This window comes from Staurois parvus, unplaced genomic scaffold (genome assembly GCF_062004578.1).
Source record: "Staurois parvus isolate SC_StPar_1 unplaced genomic scaffold, SC_StPar_1.0 ptg000649l, whole genome shotgun sequence".
Classification (NCBI taxonomy): domain Eukaryota; kingdom Metazoa; phylum Chordata; class Amphibia; order Anura; family Ranidae; genus Staurois; species Staurois parvus.
Window position 1 is genome coordinate 413,491 of NW_028318445.1, and position 21,007 is coordinate 434,497.

At 45.9% G+C, this 21,007-nt stretch overlaps 1 protein-coding gene across 1 annotated transcript in view; it reads right to left on the minus strand.

Annotated features, from left to right (window-relative positions):
• The window catches only part of DRG2 (developmentally regulated GTP binding protein 2), a 38,207-nt gene that overhangs the window by 8,793 nt on the left and 8,407 nt on the right, over positions 1-21,007 (minus strand). Inside the window, exons 4-9 of the mRNA XM_089694085.1 lie at positions 19,329-19,389; positions 18,510-18,600; positions 17,261-17,333; positions 14,981-15,071; positions 12,114-12,211; positions 7,030-7,106 (exon numbers count right to left, since the gene is read on the minus strand). Of these exons, the coding sequence (XP_089550211.1) occupies positions 7,030-7,106; positions 12,114-12,211; positions 14,981-15,071; positions 17,261-17,333; positions 18,510-18,600; positions 19,329-19,389 (491 nt within the window). The remainder of the gene's footprint in view (positions 1-7,029; positions 7,107-12,113; positions 12,212-14,980; positions 15,072-17,260; positions 17,334-18,509; positions 18,601-19,328; positions 19,390-21,007) is intronic.

The following is a 21,007-nucleotide window of genomic DNA, read 5'->3' on the forward strand; positions in this document are numbered from 1 at the left end:
TCCCCCCACTGACACCAACGATGGGGCACTATTCCTCCCCTCACTGACACCAACGATGGGGCACTATTCCTCCCCCCACTGACACCAACGATGAGACAGTATTCCTCCCCCCACTGACACCAACGATGGGGCACTATTCCTCCCCTCACTGACACCAACGATGGGGCACTATTCCTCCCCTCACTGACACCAACGATGGGGCACTATTCCTCCCCCCACTGACACCAACGATGGGGCACTATTCCTCCCCCCACTGACACCAACGATGGGGCACTATTCCTCCCCCCACTGACACCAACGATGGGGCACTATTCCTCCCCCCACTGACACCAACGATGGGGCACTATTCCTCCCCCCACTGACACCAACGATGGGGCACTATTCCTCCCCCCACTGACACCAACGATGGGGCACTATTCCTCCCCCCACTGACACCAACGATGGGGCACTATTCCTCCCCCCACTGACACCAACGATGGGGCACTATTCCTCCCCCCACTGACACCAACGATGGGGCACTATTCCTCCCCCCACTGACACCAACGATGGGGCACTATTCCTCCCCCCACTGACACCAACGATGGGGCACTATTCCTCCCCCCACTGACACCAACGATGGGGCACTATTCCTCCCCCCACTGACACCAACGATGGGGCACTATTCCTCCCCCCACTGACACCAACGATGGGGCACTATTCCTCCCCCCACTGACACCAACGATGGGGCACTATTCCTCCCCCCACTGACACCAACGATGGGGCACTATTCCTCCCACTAACGCCAATGATGGGGCACTATTCCTCCCACTGATACCAATGATGGGGCACTATTCCTCCCACGGATACCAATGATGGGGCACTATTCCTCCCACTGACACCAATGATGGGGCACTATTCCTCCCACTGACACCAATGATGGGGCACTATTCCTCCCACTCATACCAATGATGGGGCACTATTCCTCCCACTCATACCAATGATGGGGCACTATTCCTCCCACTCATACCAATGATGGGGCACTATTCCTTCCACTGACACCAATGATGGGGCACTATTCCTCCCACTGATACCAATGATGGGGCACTATTCCTCCCACTGACACCAATGATGGGGCACTATTCCTCCCACTGACACCAATGATGGGGCGCTATTCCTCCCACTGACACCAATGATGGGGCGCTATTCCTCCCACTGACACCAATGATGGGGCGCTATTCCTCCCACTGACACCAATGATGGGGCGCTATTCCTCCCACTGACACCAATGATGGGGCACTATTCCTCCCACTGACACCAATGATGGGGCACTATTCCTCCCACTGACACCAATGATGGGGCACTATTCCTCCCACTGACACCAATGATGGGGCACTATTCCTCCCACTGACACCAATGATGGGGCACTATTCCTCCCACTGATACCAATGATGGGGCACTATTCCTCCCACTGATACCAATGATGGGGCACTATTCCCCCCACTGATACCAATGATGGGGCACTATTCCTCCCACTGATACCAATGATGGGGCACTATTCCTCCCACTCATACCAATGATGGGACACTATTCCTTCCACTGACACCAATGATGGGGCACTATTCCTCCCACTGATACCAATGATGGGGCACTATTCCTCCCACTGACACCAATGATGGGGCACTATTCCTCTTACTGATACCAATGATGGGGTACTATTCCTCCCACTGATACCAATGATGGGGCACTATTCCCCCCACTGATACCAATGATGGGGCACTATTCCCCCCACTGATACCAATGATGGGGCACTATTCCCCCCACTGATACCAATGATGGGACACTATTCCCCCCACTGACACCAATGATGGGACACTATTCCTCCCACTGACACCAATGATGGGACACTATTCCTCCCACTGACACCAATGATGGGACACTATTCCTCCCACTGACACCAATGATGGGACACTATTCCTCCCACTGACACCAATGATGGGACACTATTCCTCCCACTGACGCCAATGATGGGGCACTATTCCTCCCACTGACGCCAATGATGGAGCACTATTCCTCCCACTGACACCAATGATGGAGCACTATTCCTCCCACTGACACCAATGATGGAGCACTATTCCTCCCACTGACACCAATGATGGGACACTATTCCTCCCACTGACACCAATGATGGGACACTATTCCTCCCACTGACACCAATGATGGAGCACTATTCCTCCCACTGACACCAATGATGGGGCACTATTCCTCCCACTGACACCAATGATGGGGCACTATTCCTCCCACTGACACCAATGATGGGGCACTATTCCTCCCACTGATACCAACGATGGGACACTATTCATCCCACTGACACCAATGATGGGACACTATTCCTCCCACTGACACCAATGATGGGACACTATTCCTCCCACTGACACCAATGATGGGGCACTATTCCTCCCACTGATACCAACGATGGGACACTATTCATCCCACTGACATCAGTGATGGGGCGCTAGTCCTCCCACTGCAAAATTACAGTTATGAAGTAGCAACGAAAATAATTTTATGGTTGGGGGTCACCACAACATGAGGAACTGTATTAAGGGGTTGCGGCATTAGAAAGGTTGAGAACCACTGCTATACAGTATTATCATCAGGGGCGGGCTGACCATTTGGAAACTCTGGCGCTGCCCGAGGGCCCGGGGTCAGTAGGGGGCCCCATGAGATGCCCCTGGTACCTTTTTCATAGGCTTTTTTGAGTTTGGGCAAGGACACAGGGGCCCCATGATCCCCTATTGCCCGGGGGGCCCCATGATTTGTGATAGCACAGAAAGCTGAAAATTGGCCTGGACTGGATGGACATGAGTTGTCAGTCTGCCCCCGATTATCATCACACTAATTTGTAACATGAAATCCAGTCAACCACAAGGGTACACCCAAGAAGGTTATACATAATATTCTAGGAAGACCTAATGTGGAGGAAATAGGTTTAGTGGGGGGGGGGGGGAAATGAAAGGGAAAAGAGAAATAAAGGGGGAAAAAAAGGGATGGGGGAGGGGAGGCATGTGGAGACCATCAGATCGCAAGGATCACATATGAAATTTTGTGGGGCAGTTGCGACCCAGGTAGGTGAGTTTGTACACCGGGAGGACATTACTGACCAAAGTGCGCCACCAAAATGTGGAATAGACTCCCTCAAGAGTTGGTTGTGGCCAGCTCAGTGGATCGCTTCAAAAAAGTCCTGGATTATTTCTTGGATACACAGAATATAACTGGATATAATATTTATAGGTAAAGTTGATCCAGGGAATATCCGATTGCCTCTCGGGGGATCAGGAAGGACTTTGTTTCCCAGCAGGAGCAAATTGGATCGTGCTTTGCTGGGCCTTTTTGCCTTCATCTGGATCAACTGTGGGTAAAGGATTCTAGCTTTTTTTTTTTTTTTAATGGTTGAACTGCATGGACTTTTGTCTTTTTTCAGCCAGACTAACTATGTAACTTGGAATAAGCATTTGCAATAAAGAGTCAGAGCTCCTGATCTGTATAAGTCCCCGGTCACACTGGATGCAGCTTGGCATGCGATTTGCATGCCATATGACTTGCAAATTGCATGGCAAGTCGAACCCTATTGTCTGCAATTACAGCGGTCATATCGAAGCGGTTCCGACTTGGTCGGAGCCGCACCAATTTCTAAGGTAGTACATGCACTACTTTTGGTGCGATTTGCATAGACATCTGTGTCAGGTGTCTTGCAGATCACACCTCAAATCGGCATCTCACCCGACTTTGAAATCGCGCGACTCCACTGTAAGCAAATTGGATCGTGCTTTGCTGGGTTTTTTTGCCTTCCTCTGGATCAACTGTGGGTGTAGGATTATAACTTTTTTTTTTTAATGGTTGAACTGAATGGACTTTTGTCTTTTTTCAGCCAGACTAACTATGTAACTATGATGTACTGAAGGGCGGTTTGGCATCTTCCATTTTATCAAGGTAGCTTTCGTGGCATAATAAAAGGTATAAAACCAAAACAACCTTCTGTGACGCATGGTGGCAATCGTGTCACCAATACCTAGCGGTAGGAAGAGCGGATCTTTAACCACCTCCCGTCCGGCCGTTGTATATAAACGGCCGGACGGTGGCACTGCAAGGTCGGGTGGCCGTTTATAAACGGCCTCCCTGCACCCTGCTTGTGCGCACTACCTGGGAGCGCGCAGCACCGCGAACCGGTGCCCGCTGTGTTCTCCGGACACAGTGAAACACCGATCGCCGGACGGGACCTCTGTGGGAGGTCCCGATCATGTGATCACATGCAAAGTAGTAAGCAAGATGTCACTTGTGACATCATTGCTTACTACGTGTGAAATCTGTGAATGATCACAGAGGTCACATGGTACAGGGCTATTCACAACAGCCTTGTACCATGTGACAAGCTGTGACCAATCACAGCTCACTCAGTAGTTCTCAATGGCTGCAAGAATGCAGACAGAGAGAAAGAGAAATGATTGCTTTTACATCCTATATGGGTGTAAAAGCAATCAGTGTAAAAAAAAAAACAAAAAACTTCATCACCCCCCACAAGTAGTACAGTGTCACCATGGTGACACTGTAATGCTAGGGTGACCGTATGTAAAAAAATAAATAAAAAATAATAATATAAAAATGTAAAAAAAAATGTTTAAAAATGATAATTTTTGGTTATAAACGAATTTGGTTTATTTTTTTTTTTTTACTAAAAAGATAACAGAATAAATTTTGGCCAAGATTTATGATGAAATATTTATTTGCAAAATTTTATAAAAACACTTTTTTTCAAAACTTTTGGACGTTTTCATTTACATAGCAAAAAAAAAAAAAATCCCAGCGGTGAATAAACACCACCAAAATAAAGTTTTATCTGTCTCAAAAAAATGGTAAAAAATTCATATGGGTACAGTGTTGCATGACCGCGCAATTGTCATTCAAAGTGTGATAGCGCTGAAAGCTGAAAATTGCCCTGGACAGGAAGGGGGTGAAAGTGTCCGGACTGGAAGTGGTTAACAATCATCAGTCCACTAATGACTCCCACTTCTGATGTCACCTCACCCCAGTAGACCTGTAGAAGAGGGCGAGATTTCAGATTGTAGTGGATGCTGGAGTGTTAAACTTCGTCACAGTTTCTTCTTTCGGGGGCTCGATCGGTGAATGCTCGGTGCCAAGTTCCTGATGTTGCACACCTGCTAGGCCCATTATGAAGGGTTCTCATTTTCCCGGTTGGGATTTTTTTACTTATTTTATATTATGTAATACAAGGAGCTGGGGCACAAAGTGGGGGTACAGGAACAAAACCAAGCCCCCTAGACAGGAATTGTAGAAGACAGATCTCACTGTTGGGATTATGTAAGATGTATGAGACGCTAGGGGCTGACTCAGCCTACTAGTCACCACCTACATCAGAAGTATCAGCTTTGGGTGGACTAAATCGGCCCTAAAGAGCGGGTGTCTGTACAACTGGTGGGGGCATTATTTGGTAAACAAAAGAGAGAAAGAACAGCTAGGTCCAGATTTATCAGAAACTAATTTCAGTCTGACAGGTAATATATATAGTTTTGGTGGCTACAGGTATCTGCACAAATGCTTTCAATTAAAAGCTGATATAAAATCGAACTACGATGATATCCCCCCCTCCCCCATCCCACTATACCCAACCTGAGCTAGAATTAAAGCAAATCTAACAGATTTGTTAGTGTGGATGGAGGAATCCCCCTGCCGGGACATAGTATTCTAAAAGTGGCTGTCAATGTACACTGATTCGCGGTTGCTGCTGATTGACTGAAATGTTTAAAATATGTCCCTTCAGCAGAAGTCAGTTAACCGCTTGCCTACCGGGTACTTTTACCCCCCTCCTGCCCAGGCCAATTTTCAGCTTTCAGAGCTTTCGCACTTTGAATGACAATTGTGCGGTCATGCAACCTTATACCCATATGAAATGTTTATCATATATTTCTCACAAATAGAGCTTTCTTTTGGTGGTATTTAATCATGACCGGGTGTTTTATTTTTTGCACTATAAACAAAAAAAATAGCAAAAAATTTGAAAAAAAAGGTTTTCTTTGTTTCTGTTTTAAAATTTTGCAAACAGGTAATTTTTCTTCTTCACTGATGTGAGGCTGTACTTATGGGCAGCATTGATGGGCACTGATAGGTGGCACTGATGCTGCTACACTGATAGACAGCAATGATGGGCACTGATGGGCAGCACAGATAGGCAGCGCTGATGGGCACTGGTAGGCAGCACTGATAGGCGGCACTGATGAGCTGGCACTGATAGACAGCAATGATGGGCACTAATGAGGTGGCACAGATAGGCTGTGCTGATGGGCACTGATAGGCAGCACTGATAGGTGCAACTAATGAGCTGGCACTGATGCTGCTACACTGATAGACAGCAATGATGGGCACTGATAGGCAGCACTGATGAGGTGGCACAGATAGGCAGTGCTGATGGGCACTGATAGGCGGCACTGATATGCAGCAATGATGGGCACTGATAGGCGACACTGACTGGCGGCACTGCTGGGGGGAACTGGTGGGTGGCACTGGTGGGCACAGATAGGTGGCACTGGTGGGCGGCACTGCTGGGCACTGACCAGTGCCCTGATGATCAGTGTTGATCTGTTCAGCGTGAGGAAAGTGCAGCCGATAAGCAGCAACTGTATTTACCTGGTGATCTGCTGTGCCATTGGACACAGCTGATCATGTGGTACAAGGCTGTTGTGATTGGCCTTTTACCACATCACGTGATCAGCTGTGTGCATAGGACCCAGCGATCACGGAGATCACCGGGTACGCACCGCTGGGGGCACGCGTTTTGGAAGGACGTCCTATGACACCTTCAAAAATGGACAACTGCGCTGTAGCCGTCATTCAGCTATAGCGCGGTTACCAAGTGGTTATTTCAGTTTTCTAAAGACAAAAAAAAACTAAGTCAGCTGACAAAAAAAAAAAAAAAAAAAAGTTAATTTAGGTTTTTAATAAACAAGATTGATCGTATGTCAACAGCCCTGAGCTCACCTGATTACCACGCCGTGAGGTTGCCTGGCCAATCTGTCCACTTCCTCCATGGAGATCTGATCTATTTTGTTATATACCTGTAGAGACAAATCAAACAAGGGCTACTAAAAGGACCACCAACCTTAAAGAGTATGCAGATCCTTAGGAGACAATTCTCTTACAGCACGATTATCTTTCTGTGTTTGCCAATTAACCTCCTTCAGGGCAAAGCATGGTCTAGCCAAATGACAGTCTTTTACTGTCTTTAGAATCATTGACAAGTTTTATATTTCTTTGAGTACGTTTCTTATTAGAAGCAATTTCTTGTATAAGACCCTTGTAGAATCACAACAGTTTATGTTCTGCAACCTGCCGACATTAGAAATCTATAACCCTGTACTGCTATGCCATGCCAAACTCTACCTGTTTTTCCTGTAACGTGACTCATTATTATTGTATAAATAAAAGAATTACGAAAAAAAATCTTGTTTGGTCTGTTAGTCCTCATGCACACGGGACGTTTTTACAGCGGCTGTTTTTGGCTTTTGACGTTTTTTTTCTACAGCCAGTAACTTCCCCAGCATGTTATCCTATGTGTCCATACACACAGAGACTGGAATCAAAGTTTTTTTGGCTGGAAAAAACCCCCCAGAACTAGTGGGATTCTAGAGGAGTTGTTTAGCTGTAAAAATGTTCTAAAACTCTTAGTAGTAAGCAACTGAGCAACTTATTCCCTCCCTGGTTATCTCTCGCCTTGACTATTGTAACTCCCTCCTCATTGGCCGACCTCTTCAGTCTATCATGAATGCTGCTGCCAGATTCATCTACCTTACTAACTGTTCCATATCTGCCACCCCTCTCTGCCAATCCCTCCACTGGCTTCCCATTCAGTGTCCTCCATCCCTCTCTGCCAATCCTTCCACTGGCCTCCACTCAGTGTCCTCCATCCCTCTCTGCCAATCCCTCCACTGGCCCCCATTCAGTGTCCTCCATGCTTCTCTGCCAATCCCTCCACTGGACCCCATTTAGTGTCCTCCATCCCTCTCTGCCAATCTCTCCACTGGCCCGCATTCAGTGTCCTCCACCCCTCTCTGCCAATCCCTCCACTGGCCCCCATTCAGTGTCCTCCATCTCTCTCCGCCTTTTCCTCAACTGGCCCCGATTCAGTGTCCTCCATCCTTCTCTGCCAATCCCTCCACTGGCCCCCATTCAGTGTCCTCCATCCCTCTCTGCCAATCTCTCCACTGGCCCCCATTCAGTGTACTCCATCCCTCTCTGCCAATCCCTCCACTGGCTTCCCATTGCCCAAAGGATAAAATTAAAAACATTAACAATAACATATAAAGCCATTTATAACTCTGCCCCAAATTACATCACCAAACTTGTCTCCAAATATCACCCAAACCGTCCTCTCCGCTCCTCGCTCGACCTCCTGCTCTCTAGTCTCCTCCTCCCATGCTCATTTCCAGGAATTTTCCAGAGCTTTCCCCATCCTCTGGAACTCTCTACCCCAATTTATCAGACTATCGCCTACTCTGCTCACCTTTAGGCGATCTCTGAAAACCTATCTTTTCAGGGAAGCTTATCCTGCCCTCAGCTAATAATGGAATCTTCTATTCCTTCTACCAGTCCATCCCCCACAGTTACTACCTTTTGTACCACTAGCCCCTTCCTCTTAGATTGTAAGCTCCCAGGATCAGGGCCCTCCTAACCATCTTGTATTGAACTGTATTGTTGCTGTATTGTCTCCCGTTATATTGTAAAGCGCTGAGCAAACTGTTGGTGCTATATTTTTTGACAGGTGAGTGGAACTCCGCTTTAAGTATTATTTCCAATGTGTGTGAAACTCCAAACCAATCCTCATTTTTATCCTGGTAAACAGATAGACATTTCTGTGTAATGAGAATGGATGTCCACCTTTCTAAAGCTGCCAGGTCCTGCTAAGCTTCCTGTTTTCCAGGAAGGGTAATACAGTCCAGTTGACATTCCCTGCTGTATTCTGTGTAAGACCCATCAAGGTATCAATCTCACGAAGAGAGGTCTGACCCCTCAGCCATGTCACTCAGTGACAGCTGAAACCCCTGATCAATGAAACCTTCCAGGACAAATTACATGTAAAACATTTATGGTGACCATTAAAAATATATAAGGAGTGCCATAAACTTTATATTGAGCTTGCACGTCGTCCGGGGTGCTTGCCATACACTAGTCTGACCTTCACACTGAAACAAGAACCATACCTTTAGTGACAAGCCATGCTCAGCGGCATAACACAGCCTGGCTTAACTACTGTAGAAAGGAGAATCCAAAGTTTGGAAACTTTCTACGTAGTTACGTTTTCTATATGTATACATGGTCCAGCCTGGACCATGTATACATATACCCAGGGCCGTAGATAAGGGGGTACCACCAGTCCACCAGTATGGGGCCCAGGACAGCAGGGGGGCCCAGGCAGCTGGGTGAATCAGATGTGGGCAGGGAGGGTGATCAGCACAGAAAAGGTGGGGGCAATTACTGGAACTGATCCCCTGTATGGCTCTCTTTGCAGCAGCTTAAAGCTGGCTTCTTCTCTTCCTCCAGCTGGCTTTCAGCTGCTGCAGAGAGCCATACAGGGGATCGGTTCCAGTAATCGCCCCCCCCTTCTGCACCCATCACCCTCCATGTGTACCATACATCCAAGGGTGTATTTACCACAAGGCAAACAAGGCACATGCCTAGGGTGGCATTTTTCAGGGGGACAACACCTCCCCCTAGAAGAAGGGATGAAATAAGGGACACCCGCCCCATGGGAACCAGGTGGGATCCGAGAGAGTCTGCGGGCTGCTTGATGCCCTACTCTCGTTCCTGGGGATGTCTGGAGCTGTGAAGATGAGTGTCTCTCTCTAATGCCGGGGGGGAGGGGTTGGGATAGTGAAAGGCTCTCCCAGATGGGGAGTAGGGGTGTTGTTGGTCAATGTCAGGCTCCCCCTGCGGGAGGGGGTGGGGGGGGGGGTGTTGGTTGGTGTCCGTGGGGGCAAACGATTTTTGTGTTGCCTAGGGCAGCACAAAGTCTAAATACACTACTGCATACATCTCCCACCCCCGCAGTGCTGCCGGCTTCCCTCCTCTCCTTCTCCCCGGCAGCTGCAAGCACACAATAGGATCCTTCAGGTTGGAGAGTAGGAAAGGGTCAGGTAAATAGGTCACATTTACCAGCCTGTTCCTTTCCTGAATGAACGCAATGAGTGATCTGCAGCAATCACTTACTGTGTTCGTTCATAACTGAAGCATAGTAAACTGTGTTTTTTTTTTTTTCTTTTTAGGGGCCCTGCCAAGTTGGCTGTATGGAGCCCCATGGTTTCTAACAGCAGCCCTGCATATACCAAACCAGGCTACTCCCTCTGGAAGCTGGAATTCACTGTATAGACACTGCTATTCTAGTGATCTCCACTTGCTTTTGGGTCCCAAGGGGATTAGCTGCCCTGCTCCATTCTGAACACAGGAGGTTGGCTTCTCGGCAGGGGTTCCCATCCAGAGAATGATTTCAGGATCTCAATGAATGCAAAGCATTCACTGATTGGACAAGTTGGTGAGGTTGGGGTGGAATATACTATATTCCAATGTTTTATATTTTGTCTATTGTAGTGTTTTTTTTTTATTCAGCTGCACCTCATCCAATCAGAGAACACTTTGCATTCATTAAAAAAAAAAAATGCTCTGAATGAATCCATGCCAAGTGGCCGACCTCCTGTGTTCAGAATGCAGCAGGACTACTACTCGGCATAGGACATGGAAGCTAGCGGAGATCACTGGAGTAGCAGTGATCCAGTTTACATTCTCATCTCTCCTGTTGCTTGTGCCACCGAATATATAAAAGGGGTGTAAGTTTTGGCACTCTTATTTACATCTGTGGGATTAGGTGAGTACTTACACAGAGCCTGCTACATGTTCCCAGTACTAGCAACGTTCAGAAGCTTCACTTTTATGCCCTGAGCTCAATAACCTACTAGGGATGCACCGAAATTTCAGTGGGCGAAGCGCTTTGGCCGAAAACACCCCTTTCAGCCGTCAGCCGGAATGGGGAGAAAAAAAAAAAAGCAATGATATAGGTGCCAAAAAACCCCCGCCCCTTGCCACCACCGCTCGGTAATTGTCAGCCTTTCCTGAGAAACCATCGAATGATCCCGGCGCTGTGCATAGAGATGAGTGAAGGAAAGATGGCCTCCACTCATCTCTATGGCCTTGGAGGACCGGAGCGATGTCACTTCCGGTTCCGACCATTTTTCTTTTTTTTTTTTTAAGCACTAGATCAATGCTTTTTTTTTTTTTTTTTTGATCCAATGCTTTAAATTGCAGAGGAGAGATGTGGGGTCATAAAGAGGACCTGTCACTAATTATGGGATGCATGCATTTCTTCTGATAAGAATAAAAGTGATTACAATTTTTTTTTAAAAGGGACAGTGCAAAAAAAAGAGAAAACATTGAATACATTTTTTTTTAAAAGTTTAAAGTGCCCCTGTCCTCACACGTAGCGGTGAACGCATACATAGGCCACGCCCACATATGTAAACGGTGTTCAAACCACACACGTGAGGTATCACCACAAACGTCAGAGCAAGAGCAATAATTCTTGCACTAGAACTCCTCTGTAATTTTACACTGATAACCTGTAAAACATTTTAAAAGCATCACCCATAGAGATTTTTAAGTACCGCAGTTTCACGCCATTCCATGAGCATGCGCAATTTTAAAGCGTGACATGTTGGGTATCTATTTACTCACCATAACATCCTCTTTCATATTCTACAAAAAAACATTGGGGTATATATTTTTTTTTCTTTGTTTTTTTTAATCAAAGTGTATTTTTTCCAAAAACTATATATTCATTTTTAAAAACTGTGCATTTCGGTTTCAGTTTCCGGCCAAGTGAATTTTGAATTTTCGTTTTCGCCACCAGAATTTTCATTTCGGTGCACCACTACTAAACCAAAGCATGCGCCAAGGCTTGCTAAAATCTCTTTTATTCTAATACTTGGTCTGGGGTTTCTTTTTTGCATCAGAAGAAAGAATATCACAATAGGAATGTACACATCAGTCTAAAGTTGAAATGGGAAGCTAGGACTTACATAAAGGCAGGGCATGTATACTCTGTTCCCAACAATGACATCGATGAAGTCATCCGGACTGCAGTCTTCTCTGAACAGGACCTCTGCATTAAACATTTCTGGAAAGGCAAGTTAAAGACTGTTCCACAGACAGGGCCTCAGTAGGGGCAGACGTGACCATAAATGACTGCCTGGCAATTTTTTTGGGGGGAAAAAAGGACTCATGTGAAAACATGACACAAAAGAAGTGCTGTTTCCTATTGTGATCAGATATCTTGTTTTGTTTTCCTAGTAAATTAATCACTTGCCCTCCTGAGGATTTACCCCCCCCCCCCCCCCCCCTTCCTGACCAGGCCATTTTTTTTTGCATTAGTTTAACCTCTTGCCGACCGCGCATAGCCGAATGACGGCTTCACCGCGGCCGGCCAGTTCTGGGTGGACGTCATATGACGTCCTCCCAGAACGCGCTCTCCTGCGTGCACCCGGTGATCTCCGTGATCGCTGTGTCCTACGGACACAGCTGATCACGTGATGTGGTAAAAGGCCAATCACAGCAAGCCTTTTACCACGTGATCAGCGGTGTCCAATGACACGCTGATCACAGGGAAATGCAAGTGCCGGTTCTCGGCTGCACTTTCCTCACGCTGTCAGATCGTGATGAAAGTACTGCCGAGAACCGGCAGTTGTCAGAGCGGGGATCGGCACCGATCATCAGGGCACTGATGATCAGTGCCCTGATGATCGGTGCCCAGCAGTGACACCCGCAAGTTCCGCCCAGCAGTGCGCCCACTAGCTCCGCCCACCCGTGCCCAGCAGTGCCCCCACCTGTGCCCAGCAGTGCCCCCACCTGTGCCACTCTGCAGTGCCACCTACCTGTGCCCAGAAGTGCCACCTACATGTGCCCAGAAGTGCCACCCACATGTGCCCACCCACCTGTGCCCACCAGTGCCACCCACCAGTGCTGCCCACCAGTGCCGCCCACCAGTGCTGCCAGTCAGTGCCACCAGTCAGTGCCCAGGGGTTGTGCCAGTCAGTGCCACCAGTCAGTGCCCAGCAGTGATGCCAGTCAGTGCCGTCTATCAGTACCCATATTCAGTGTCACCTATCAGTGCCGCCTATCAATGCTGCATATCAGTGCCGCCTATCCGTGACCCCTAATTAATGCTGTCTATCAGTGCCGAATATCCGTGCCACCTCATTAGTACTGCCTATCAGTGCCCTTTAGTGCTGCCTATCAGTGCCCATCAGTGCTGCCTCATCAACGCACATCAGTGAAGGAGAAAACATACCCGTTTGAAAAATTTTATAATAGAAACAAAGAAACTTTTTTTTTTTCAAATTTTTTGCACATTTTTTATTTATAGCGCAAAAAGTAAAGCGCCCAGTGGCGATTAAATACCACCAAAAGAAAGCTCTATTTGTGAGAAAAAAATGATCAAAGTTTCATATGGGTACAATGTTGCATGACCGCGCAATTGTCAATCAAAGTGCGGCAGCGCTGAAAGCTGAAAATTGGCCTGGTAAGGAAGGGGGTATAAGTGCCTGGTAGGCAAGTGGTTAACTAACAATTGCGCGGTCATGCAATGCTGCACACAAATGAAATTTACGTCCTTTTTTTTACCACAAATTGAGCCTTCTTTTGGTGGTATTTGATCGCCTGTGAGTTTTTTATTTTTCGCGCTATAAAACAAAAAAGACCGACAATTTTGAGAAAAAAAAACAATATTTTTAACTTTTTGCTAATAAACATGTCCAGTAAAAAAAATGTAAAAAAAAAAATCAAATTTCGTTATAAATTTACGCCAAAATGTATTCTGCTTTTTTTTTGCTAAAAACAAAAATCCCAATACGTGTAAATTAATTCGTTTACATGAAAGTTATAGCGTTTATAAATGGTGGTATAGATACTGGGAATTTTTTCTCTCTAACTTTTACCAATAACGGCGGCGATCAGCAACTTATAGCAGGACTGCGGTGGACATTCTGATACTGGGGGGAACTGACTTGGTGTCACTGACATCCCCAGTGACACCAATACAGTGCTAAAAAAAACAAAAACAAAGCACTGACACTGTACTAATGGCACTGGGCAGGAAGGGGTTAACATGAGGGCAATCAAAGGGTTAACTGTGTGCAAGGAGTGTTTTACTAGGGGGCGGTGTCTGTGTGCTTCACTGTATGCACACTGGTTTGGATGACTGTGCTGTGCAGTGTGCCTGAGCTGACAGGGAGGAGAACTGTTAGTAAACAAAACAGTTCTCCTTCCTGTCGGAGATCCTTGGAAATCACCGGGCGCTGGTGAGTAATCACCGGCCAGGACCTGGTGATTGACAGCTGCAGCCGTGAATGACGGCGCGGGTAGGGTGCGGCTCTCCAGCTGTTGCAGGACTACAAGTTCCATCATGCCTCTGCAAGTCATTTATTTATTACAGGTACTTATATGGCGCCGTCAATTTACGCGGCGCTCTTACATATATATTGTACATTCACATCAGTCCCTAACCCTCAAGGGGGGTACAATAAAAAGTCCCTAACTCACATAGCTGTAACTGTCAGTTTTGTAATGTTGCAATGCCTCATGGGAAACGTAGTTCCACAACAGCTAGAGAGCCGCAGGTTGCCTACCCCTGGCCTAGAGAAACCTTTTTAATGGTTGGTGAATTTTAACCGATGAGTCTACGTTGGAATGCTTGGCATAAGGAACTGGCACCTATACCATACAATTCTGCTAATGAACGCTTCACAACTCTCAATACTGAAAGGCATGACAGCAGAAACAATATTTTGCATCAAAAACTTGCACAAGATTTGCCTAAAAGAATTACTTTGCGTCATTTTATTATCCTTAAGTCCCTTTATGAGTTTTGCAAAAAAAAAAAAAAGGATACTATATTCATGAAGAATGAGTTGCACCAGTTTTTCGGAGCACTGGGTGAGAGGTACAGTAGAGTTGAATGAGATTCCTCCTCCTTTCTTGGGCTGCAAGGAAAAAAAACAGACGTAGATCAAATTACTTATTACATACGAAGATTGAATTACTCGTTGCATAACCTCCTCTTTGGCCAAGCAGATTTCTTTGGCAAGAAAAAAAACATTTCATCCAGATCATCCAATTCATTTTTTTAATGTACAATTCTGAATCAATGTTAGGCAAATACTGTAAATATAAAAATATATAATTTTTCATTATGCCTCTTGGGACTGCGTTCATTCTGATCCGTTTTTCTTTTAAGGCTTTTGCGTTAAAAATGTGTGACTGTGTCATCCTATGGAACTCTTCCACATACCCACATGGAAGAAAAATATATTTAAATAATATTCTTCACAAATATATTGCCATATATTTGAAATGCTACAATTTTGGCCATATTCAATATATTTCAATAAACATTTATATATATAGCAAGTTGAAATGTGTTTTTATGACAAAATATGTGAAAAATATTTTTTAAAATACATTTCAAATATACATGTCTTTAACCTCCCTGGCGGTATGATTATTTCAAATTTTTGGTACTGAAAGCGGTACCATTATTTTGCATGGAAATTTGGCGTTTTTTATTGTAGGCTGTAATTCTTAGGAATAACTCACTGAAATCTGTCCGAACAAGAGTCTAGTAAACATCCCAGGTATGTTAAAATTTGAAACACGAAATCATAAATTATAATTTAATAAATAATCATAAAAAATAATATATAATTTAATAAATAATCATAAAAAATATAATAATACATTTAATTCAATAATATAATCAAACAAAAAACATGAAATTTGAAATATAGCGCCAAGTTCGCACATCACTGATCTTAGTCTTAAAATCGTTTTCAGTGTCTGATGACGAATTTCCCCCACGAATTATTATCACTCAATTCTGCAAGTGGTTCTGATTTACTATCGCTGTTCTCTAGCCGGTCTAAAACCGCTTTTGACTTAAAGGGACGCTTTTTGGACGCCATGGACGTTTCTCAGTTTCCAGGCAGAAAGAACAGACAAAATGCAGACGGGACAGGACAAAGCACTCGGGACAAAATGTATGTGAAATGGTTTGATACAGGAATGTTATACTATGTGATTTTAGTGAATGTCACTTTTTGTCATTTTCAAATTTCCCGCCGTTCCGTCCCCCGTACGTCCCGATGCTCGCAGGGGACGGAAACCAGATGACAGATGCCGGCATCTGCCAGATTACATTGCCGGGGACACTGCAGGAGGGACATCGCGGGAGCGCAGGACAAGGTAAGTGGTCGAGGGATCCCGGAGCAGCGCTGCATGGTAAGCCCGAGTGTTGCTCGGGGGGTTACCGCTTGTGGTACAGAACCTTTACCCCGAGCTACACTCGGGAATACTGCCAGGGAGGTTAAAAACACAAAATGTAAATTTTTTGGAATGCATTTACAAAAATATGTAAAAATATATGTTAAAATTACTTTTTTATATGTTAAAAAAAAATCTGATGAATATATTTAAAGAATATATATTTTTAAAAATACATTTCAAATATACATTTCAAATATACATGTCTTTAAAAACACAAATGTAAATTTTTGGAATTCATTTACAAATATATGTAAAAATATATGTTAAAATGACTTTTTTATATGTTAAAAAAAAACTGATGAATATATTTAAAGATTATATATTTTTAAAAATATATTATTTTAAATATATTCTTCATCCGGCGCCAGGAGGTTAAAGGAGAAGTAGGGCCAAAGCTCTTTTGTCCTTACTTCTCCTGCGGGTAAGAGGAGTGCACTTCGTTCTGCACCACTGTGACCCATTTTAAGCCCACTGTCGACTAAAGTCACAGAACCGGGCCAGGCTCTGGAAAGATTCTGATTATAATGTTGGGATCCATCCAGATGCCTGGACAGGCAGTTGGCTCAGCCTCGCAGCGTGCCACTGAGAGCCTCAGCCAGCCACTCCAGTTCCCTCCACAGCCCACTGCTCCAGTGAGCGCTGGAAGGACAGAGCAGAGAGCCGGTGACTGACGGTCACTGCTCTGTGCTCACTGAAGACCGAGAACTGAGCGATCAGTGGTCTTTGTTCACTCGGTTCTCGGTCTTAGAAGCGGCAGGGAACAGATGCAGCATTACATCGATGATGCATCTACCTAGGTGATAATAGATTTTTTATTCCCAAACTTCTTTTTTACAAACTGATCACCCACCTTGAAATAAATATTGGGCTTATTCTTGTTCAGTCGGATGCCTACCGACTCCAACTCTTTCTCCAGCAGAGATCTGACACAGAAAAAACATGACATTCAAAAAATGGTTGCAGTTTACTAGGACATAAAAAGTACGACTCTAGCCAAAGCTTTTCTGTTTATGGATAGAATGAGCAGTGTTCGACTGTCTGTCAGGTTTTTATTGCTATGTGTACTGGAGAGATTTTCCTTCTCTTTTACAGCTGAACTCCAGTCTTCCCTTCAGTCTTGCACAGTTGTACCGGCTCCTCTCCAGAACTGACATTATTTACTCTGATTTCACTGCACACTGTGAGCTTCTCACAATGTGCATTAGAAGCTGCAGTAAGTCAGACAGAGCTCCGCCTCATTTCCTGGATGGAGGACGTCCAACATCATCTAACCTTTTCCTCCCCAGCCTGACTGTCTCTGGCTAGTTCTTTCAAACACGAGGCTCAGCGTGACTTGTGGGCATTACCTAGGGAACTCGGCATGCAAATACAGCGTGTCTAAGAATGGCCAGTCCACCCATCAATGCATTTTCATATTAGAATACTTCTTCCCAAGTCAGTCCACTGAGGGCTCTGGAGAGCAGTACTGAGGCAGCGTGCTGTGATGTTTTCCGGAAACTACTATGTACAGCACCCTACTGTCCCCTTTCACCAGCCATGATCTGCCAGCATTGCTTGGAGAAGCAAAGATACCCAGCAATGGCATTACAGGATCTGAAATTGGATGTCCAGTGAAGGAAATAAGTATTTGATCCCCTGCTGATTTTGAATGTTTGCCCAGGTTTGAAGGAAATAAGCAATCTGTGATTGCCAACACGGGATTTGCCACCAAGTACTAAGTCATGTTTTGTGAAGGGGATCAAATACTTATTTCCCTCATGAACATGCAAATCAGTCATCATTTGTTACACATGCATTTCTTTTGAATTTTTTTGTTGCTATTCTGTCTCTTACAGTACACCTACCATTCGATTTTTAGACTGATCATTTCTTTGTAAGTGGGCAAACATTCAAAATCAGCAGGGGATCAAATACTTATTTCCTTCACTGTAGAAGAAAATCTTGCTAAACAATGTACACAAGCTGTCATTGGTCCAGTCCAGGGAAGAAAAACATTTGATTGGCTGCTATAAAGAACAACTGTCCTCCCGTTCTGAATCAAAGGCAATGGATTTCAGCACAAAAATATATGCAATAGGTGGGATCATTAACCTACTGACCTTTGGACCTCACCCTTTGTGGCATCCAACATCATAATGACAACGTCCGATGTTCGAGCCACGGCGATTACCTGCCGTCCTCTGCCCTTCCCTGAAACAGAAATCGTGAACGTCACGTCTATCACATACGGGAGGGTCTTCCTGTCAGCACTAAACATGACACCCAAATGACATGACAATCAAAGCAGTAAACAATCGCCCAGTAATAAGCCATGTGATGGTCAACAAACTGGATGCAAATGGAGAAACAGAAAAAGGGCGCACTGACCTAGTGCATTATCGTTTAAAATATTTATTGAAGAAACAAAGTAAGTATCATACTCACAATAGACATCAAAACACAGGCATGTCAAACTGAACAAGATGTATGATCCAAACAACATCTGAGTCCATACGATGGAACCCTGAATGACGAACTGGCTGACGCGTTTCGAGGACACAACCTCTTCCTCAGAGCCAACTCCTCCTCAAAACGCGGTCATCCAGGGTTCTGTCGTATGGACTCAGATGTTGTTTGGATCATACATCTTGTTCAGTTTGACATGCCTGTGTTATTATGTCTATTATGAGTATGATACTTACTTTGTTTCTTCAATAAATATTTTAAACGATAATGCACTAGGTCGGTGCGCCCTTTTTCTGTTTCTCCATTTGCATCCAGTGTATTTGGACCACCCCGGTCTGTTGAGGGCAGCAAGCAGTGCATATTCCAGAATATTCCAGAACATTCCTATTGGGTCCACTGAGTCTTTTCCTAGCGCAGGAGAAAAGTGTTTGTTGTGTTGGATGGTCAACAAACTGCTCATGAGCAGCACTCACCCTGGGCTGCCCCTTCAATGATTCCAGGAAGATCCAGTAGCTGGATGTTTGCTCCTTTGTACTGAAAGCCAAAAGAAAGAAAGGAAGGAATGAAAAAAGAAGGATATGAAAAATGTTGCTAATCTTCCTGACTGTGATATGCTCTTTGTGGCCCCTTACACACAACGCCGCTTGCTGTGAAAATGTTATAGGAAGAAGGGTGAGCCGCACACCGGAGGAGAGATGAATATTGTGTGTATTTATTGATCCAGGACATGAATACAGGACCTGTGAGAATGTTCATTGCCATTGCAGCAGAGAATTAGGAATGTGCACCTGTGCATGTTCCTAGTTCCCAGACCTTGCTTTCTAACTGACAAAATGATAAAGTTTAGTTACCTGACTAATATTGATGCGGTTTCATTTGTTTTGAGCATCTAAGCATCATTGACCTGCACATTTTCAAACGATGCAAACGATTGTGTGTACTGTGGGAGACCGGATATAGTGAATGCAGGGTCCGGGGAGACCGGATATAGTGAATGCAGGGTCCGGGGAGACCGGATATAGTGAATGCAGGGTCCGGGGAGAGCGGATATAGTGAATGCAGGGTCCGGGGAGACCGGATATAGTGAGTGCGGGGTCCGGGGAGAGCGGATATAGTCAATGCAGGGTCCGGGGAGAGCGGATATAGTCAATGCAGGGTCCGGGGAGAGCGGATATAGTCAATGCAGGGTCCGGGGAGAGCGGATATAGTCAATGCAGGGTCCGGGGAGAGCGGATATAGTCAATGCAGGGTCCGGGGAGAGCGGATATAGTCAATGCAGGGTCCGGGGAGAGCGGATATAGTCAATGCAGGGTCCGGGGAGAGCGGATATAGTCAATGCAGGGTCCGGGGAGAGCGGATATAGTCAATGCAGGGTCCGGGGAGAGCGGATATAGTCAATGCAGGGTCCGGGGAGAGCGGATATAGTCAATGCAGGGTCCGGGGAGAGCGGATATAGTCAATGCAGGGTCCGGGGAGAGCGGATATAGTCAATGCAGGGTCCGGGGAGAGCGGATATAGTCAATGCAGGGTCCGGGGAGAGCGGATATAGTCAATGCAGGGTCCGGGGAGAGCGGATATAGTCAATGCAGGGTCCGGGGAGAGCGGATATAGTGAATGCAGGGTCCGGGGAGACCGGATATAGTGAATGCAGGGTCCGGGGAGAGCGGATATAGTGAATGCAGGGTCCGGGGAGAGCGGATATAGTGAATGCAGGGTCCGGGGAGAGCGGATATAGTGAATGCAGGGTCCGGGGAGAGCGGATATAGTCAATGCAGGGTCCGGGGAGAGCGGATATAGTGAATGCAGGGTCCGGGGAGAGCGGATATAGTCAATGCAGGGTCCGGGGAGAGCGGATATAGTGAATGCAGGGTCCGGGGAGAGCGGATATAGTCAATGCAGGGTCCGGGGAGAGCGGATATAGTCAATGCAGGGTCCGGGGAGAGCGGATATAGTGAATGCAGGGTCCGGGGAGAGCGGATATAGTGAATGCAGGGTCCGGGGAGACCGGATATAGTGAATGCAGGGTCCGGGGAGACCGGATATAGTGAATGCAGGGTCCGGGGAGACCGGATATAGTGAATGCAGGGTCCGGGGAGACCGGATATAGTGAATGCCGGGTCCGGGGAGAGCGGATATAGTGAATGCCGGGTCC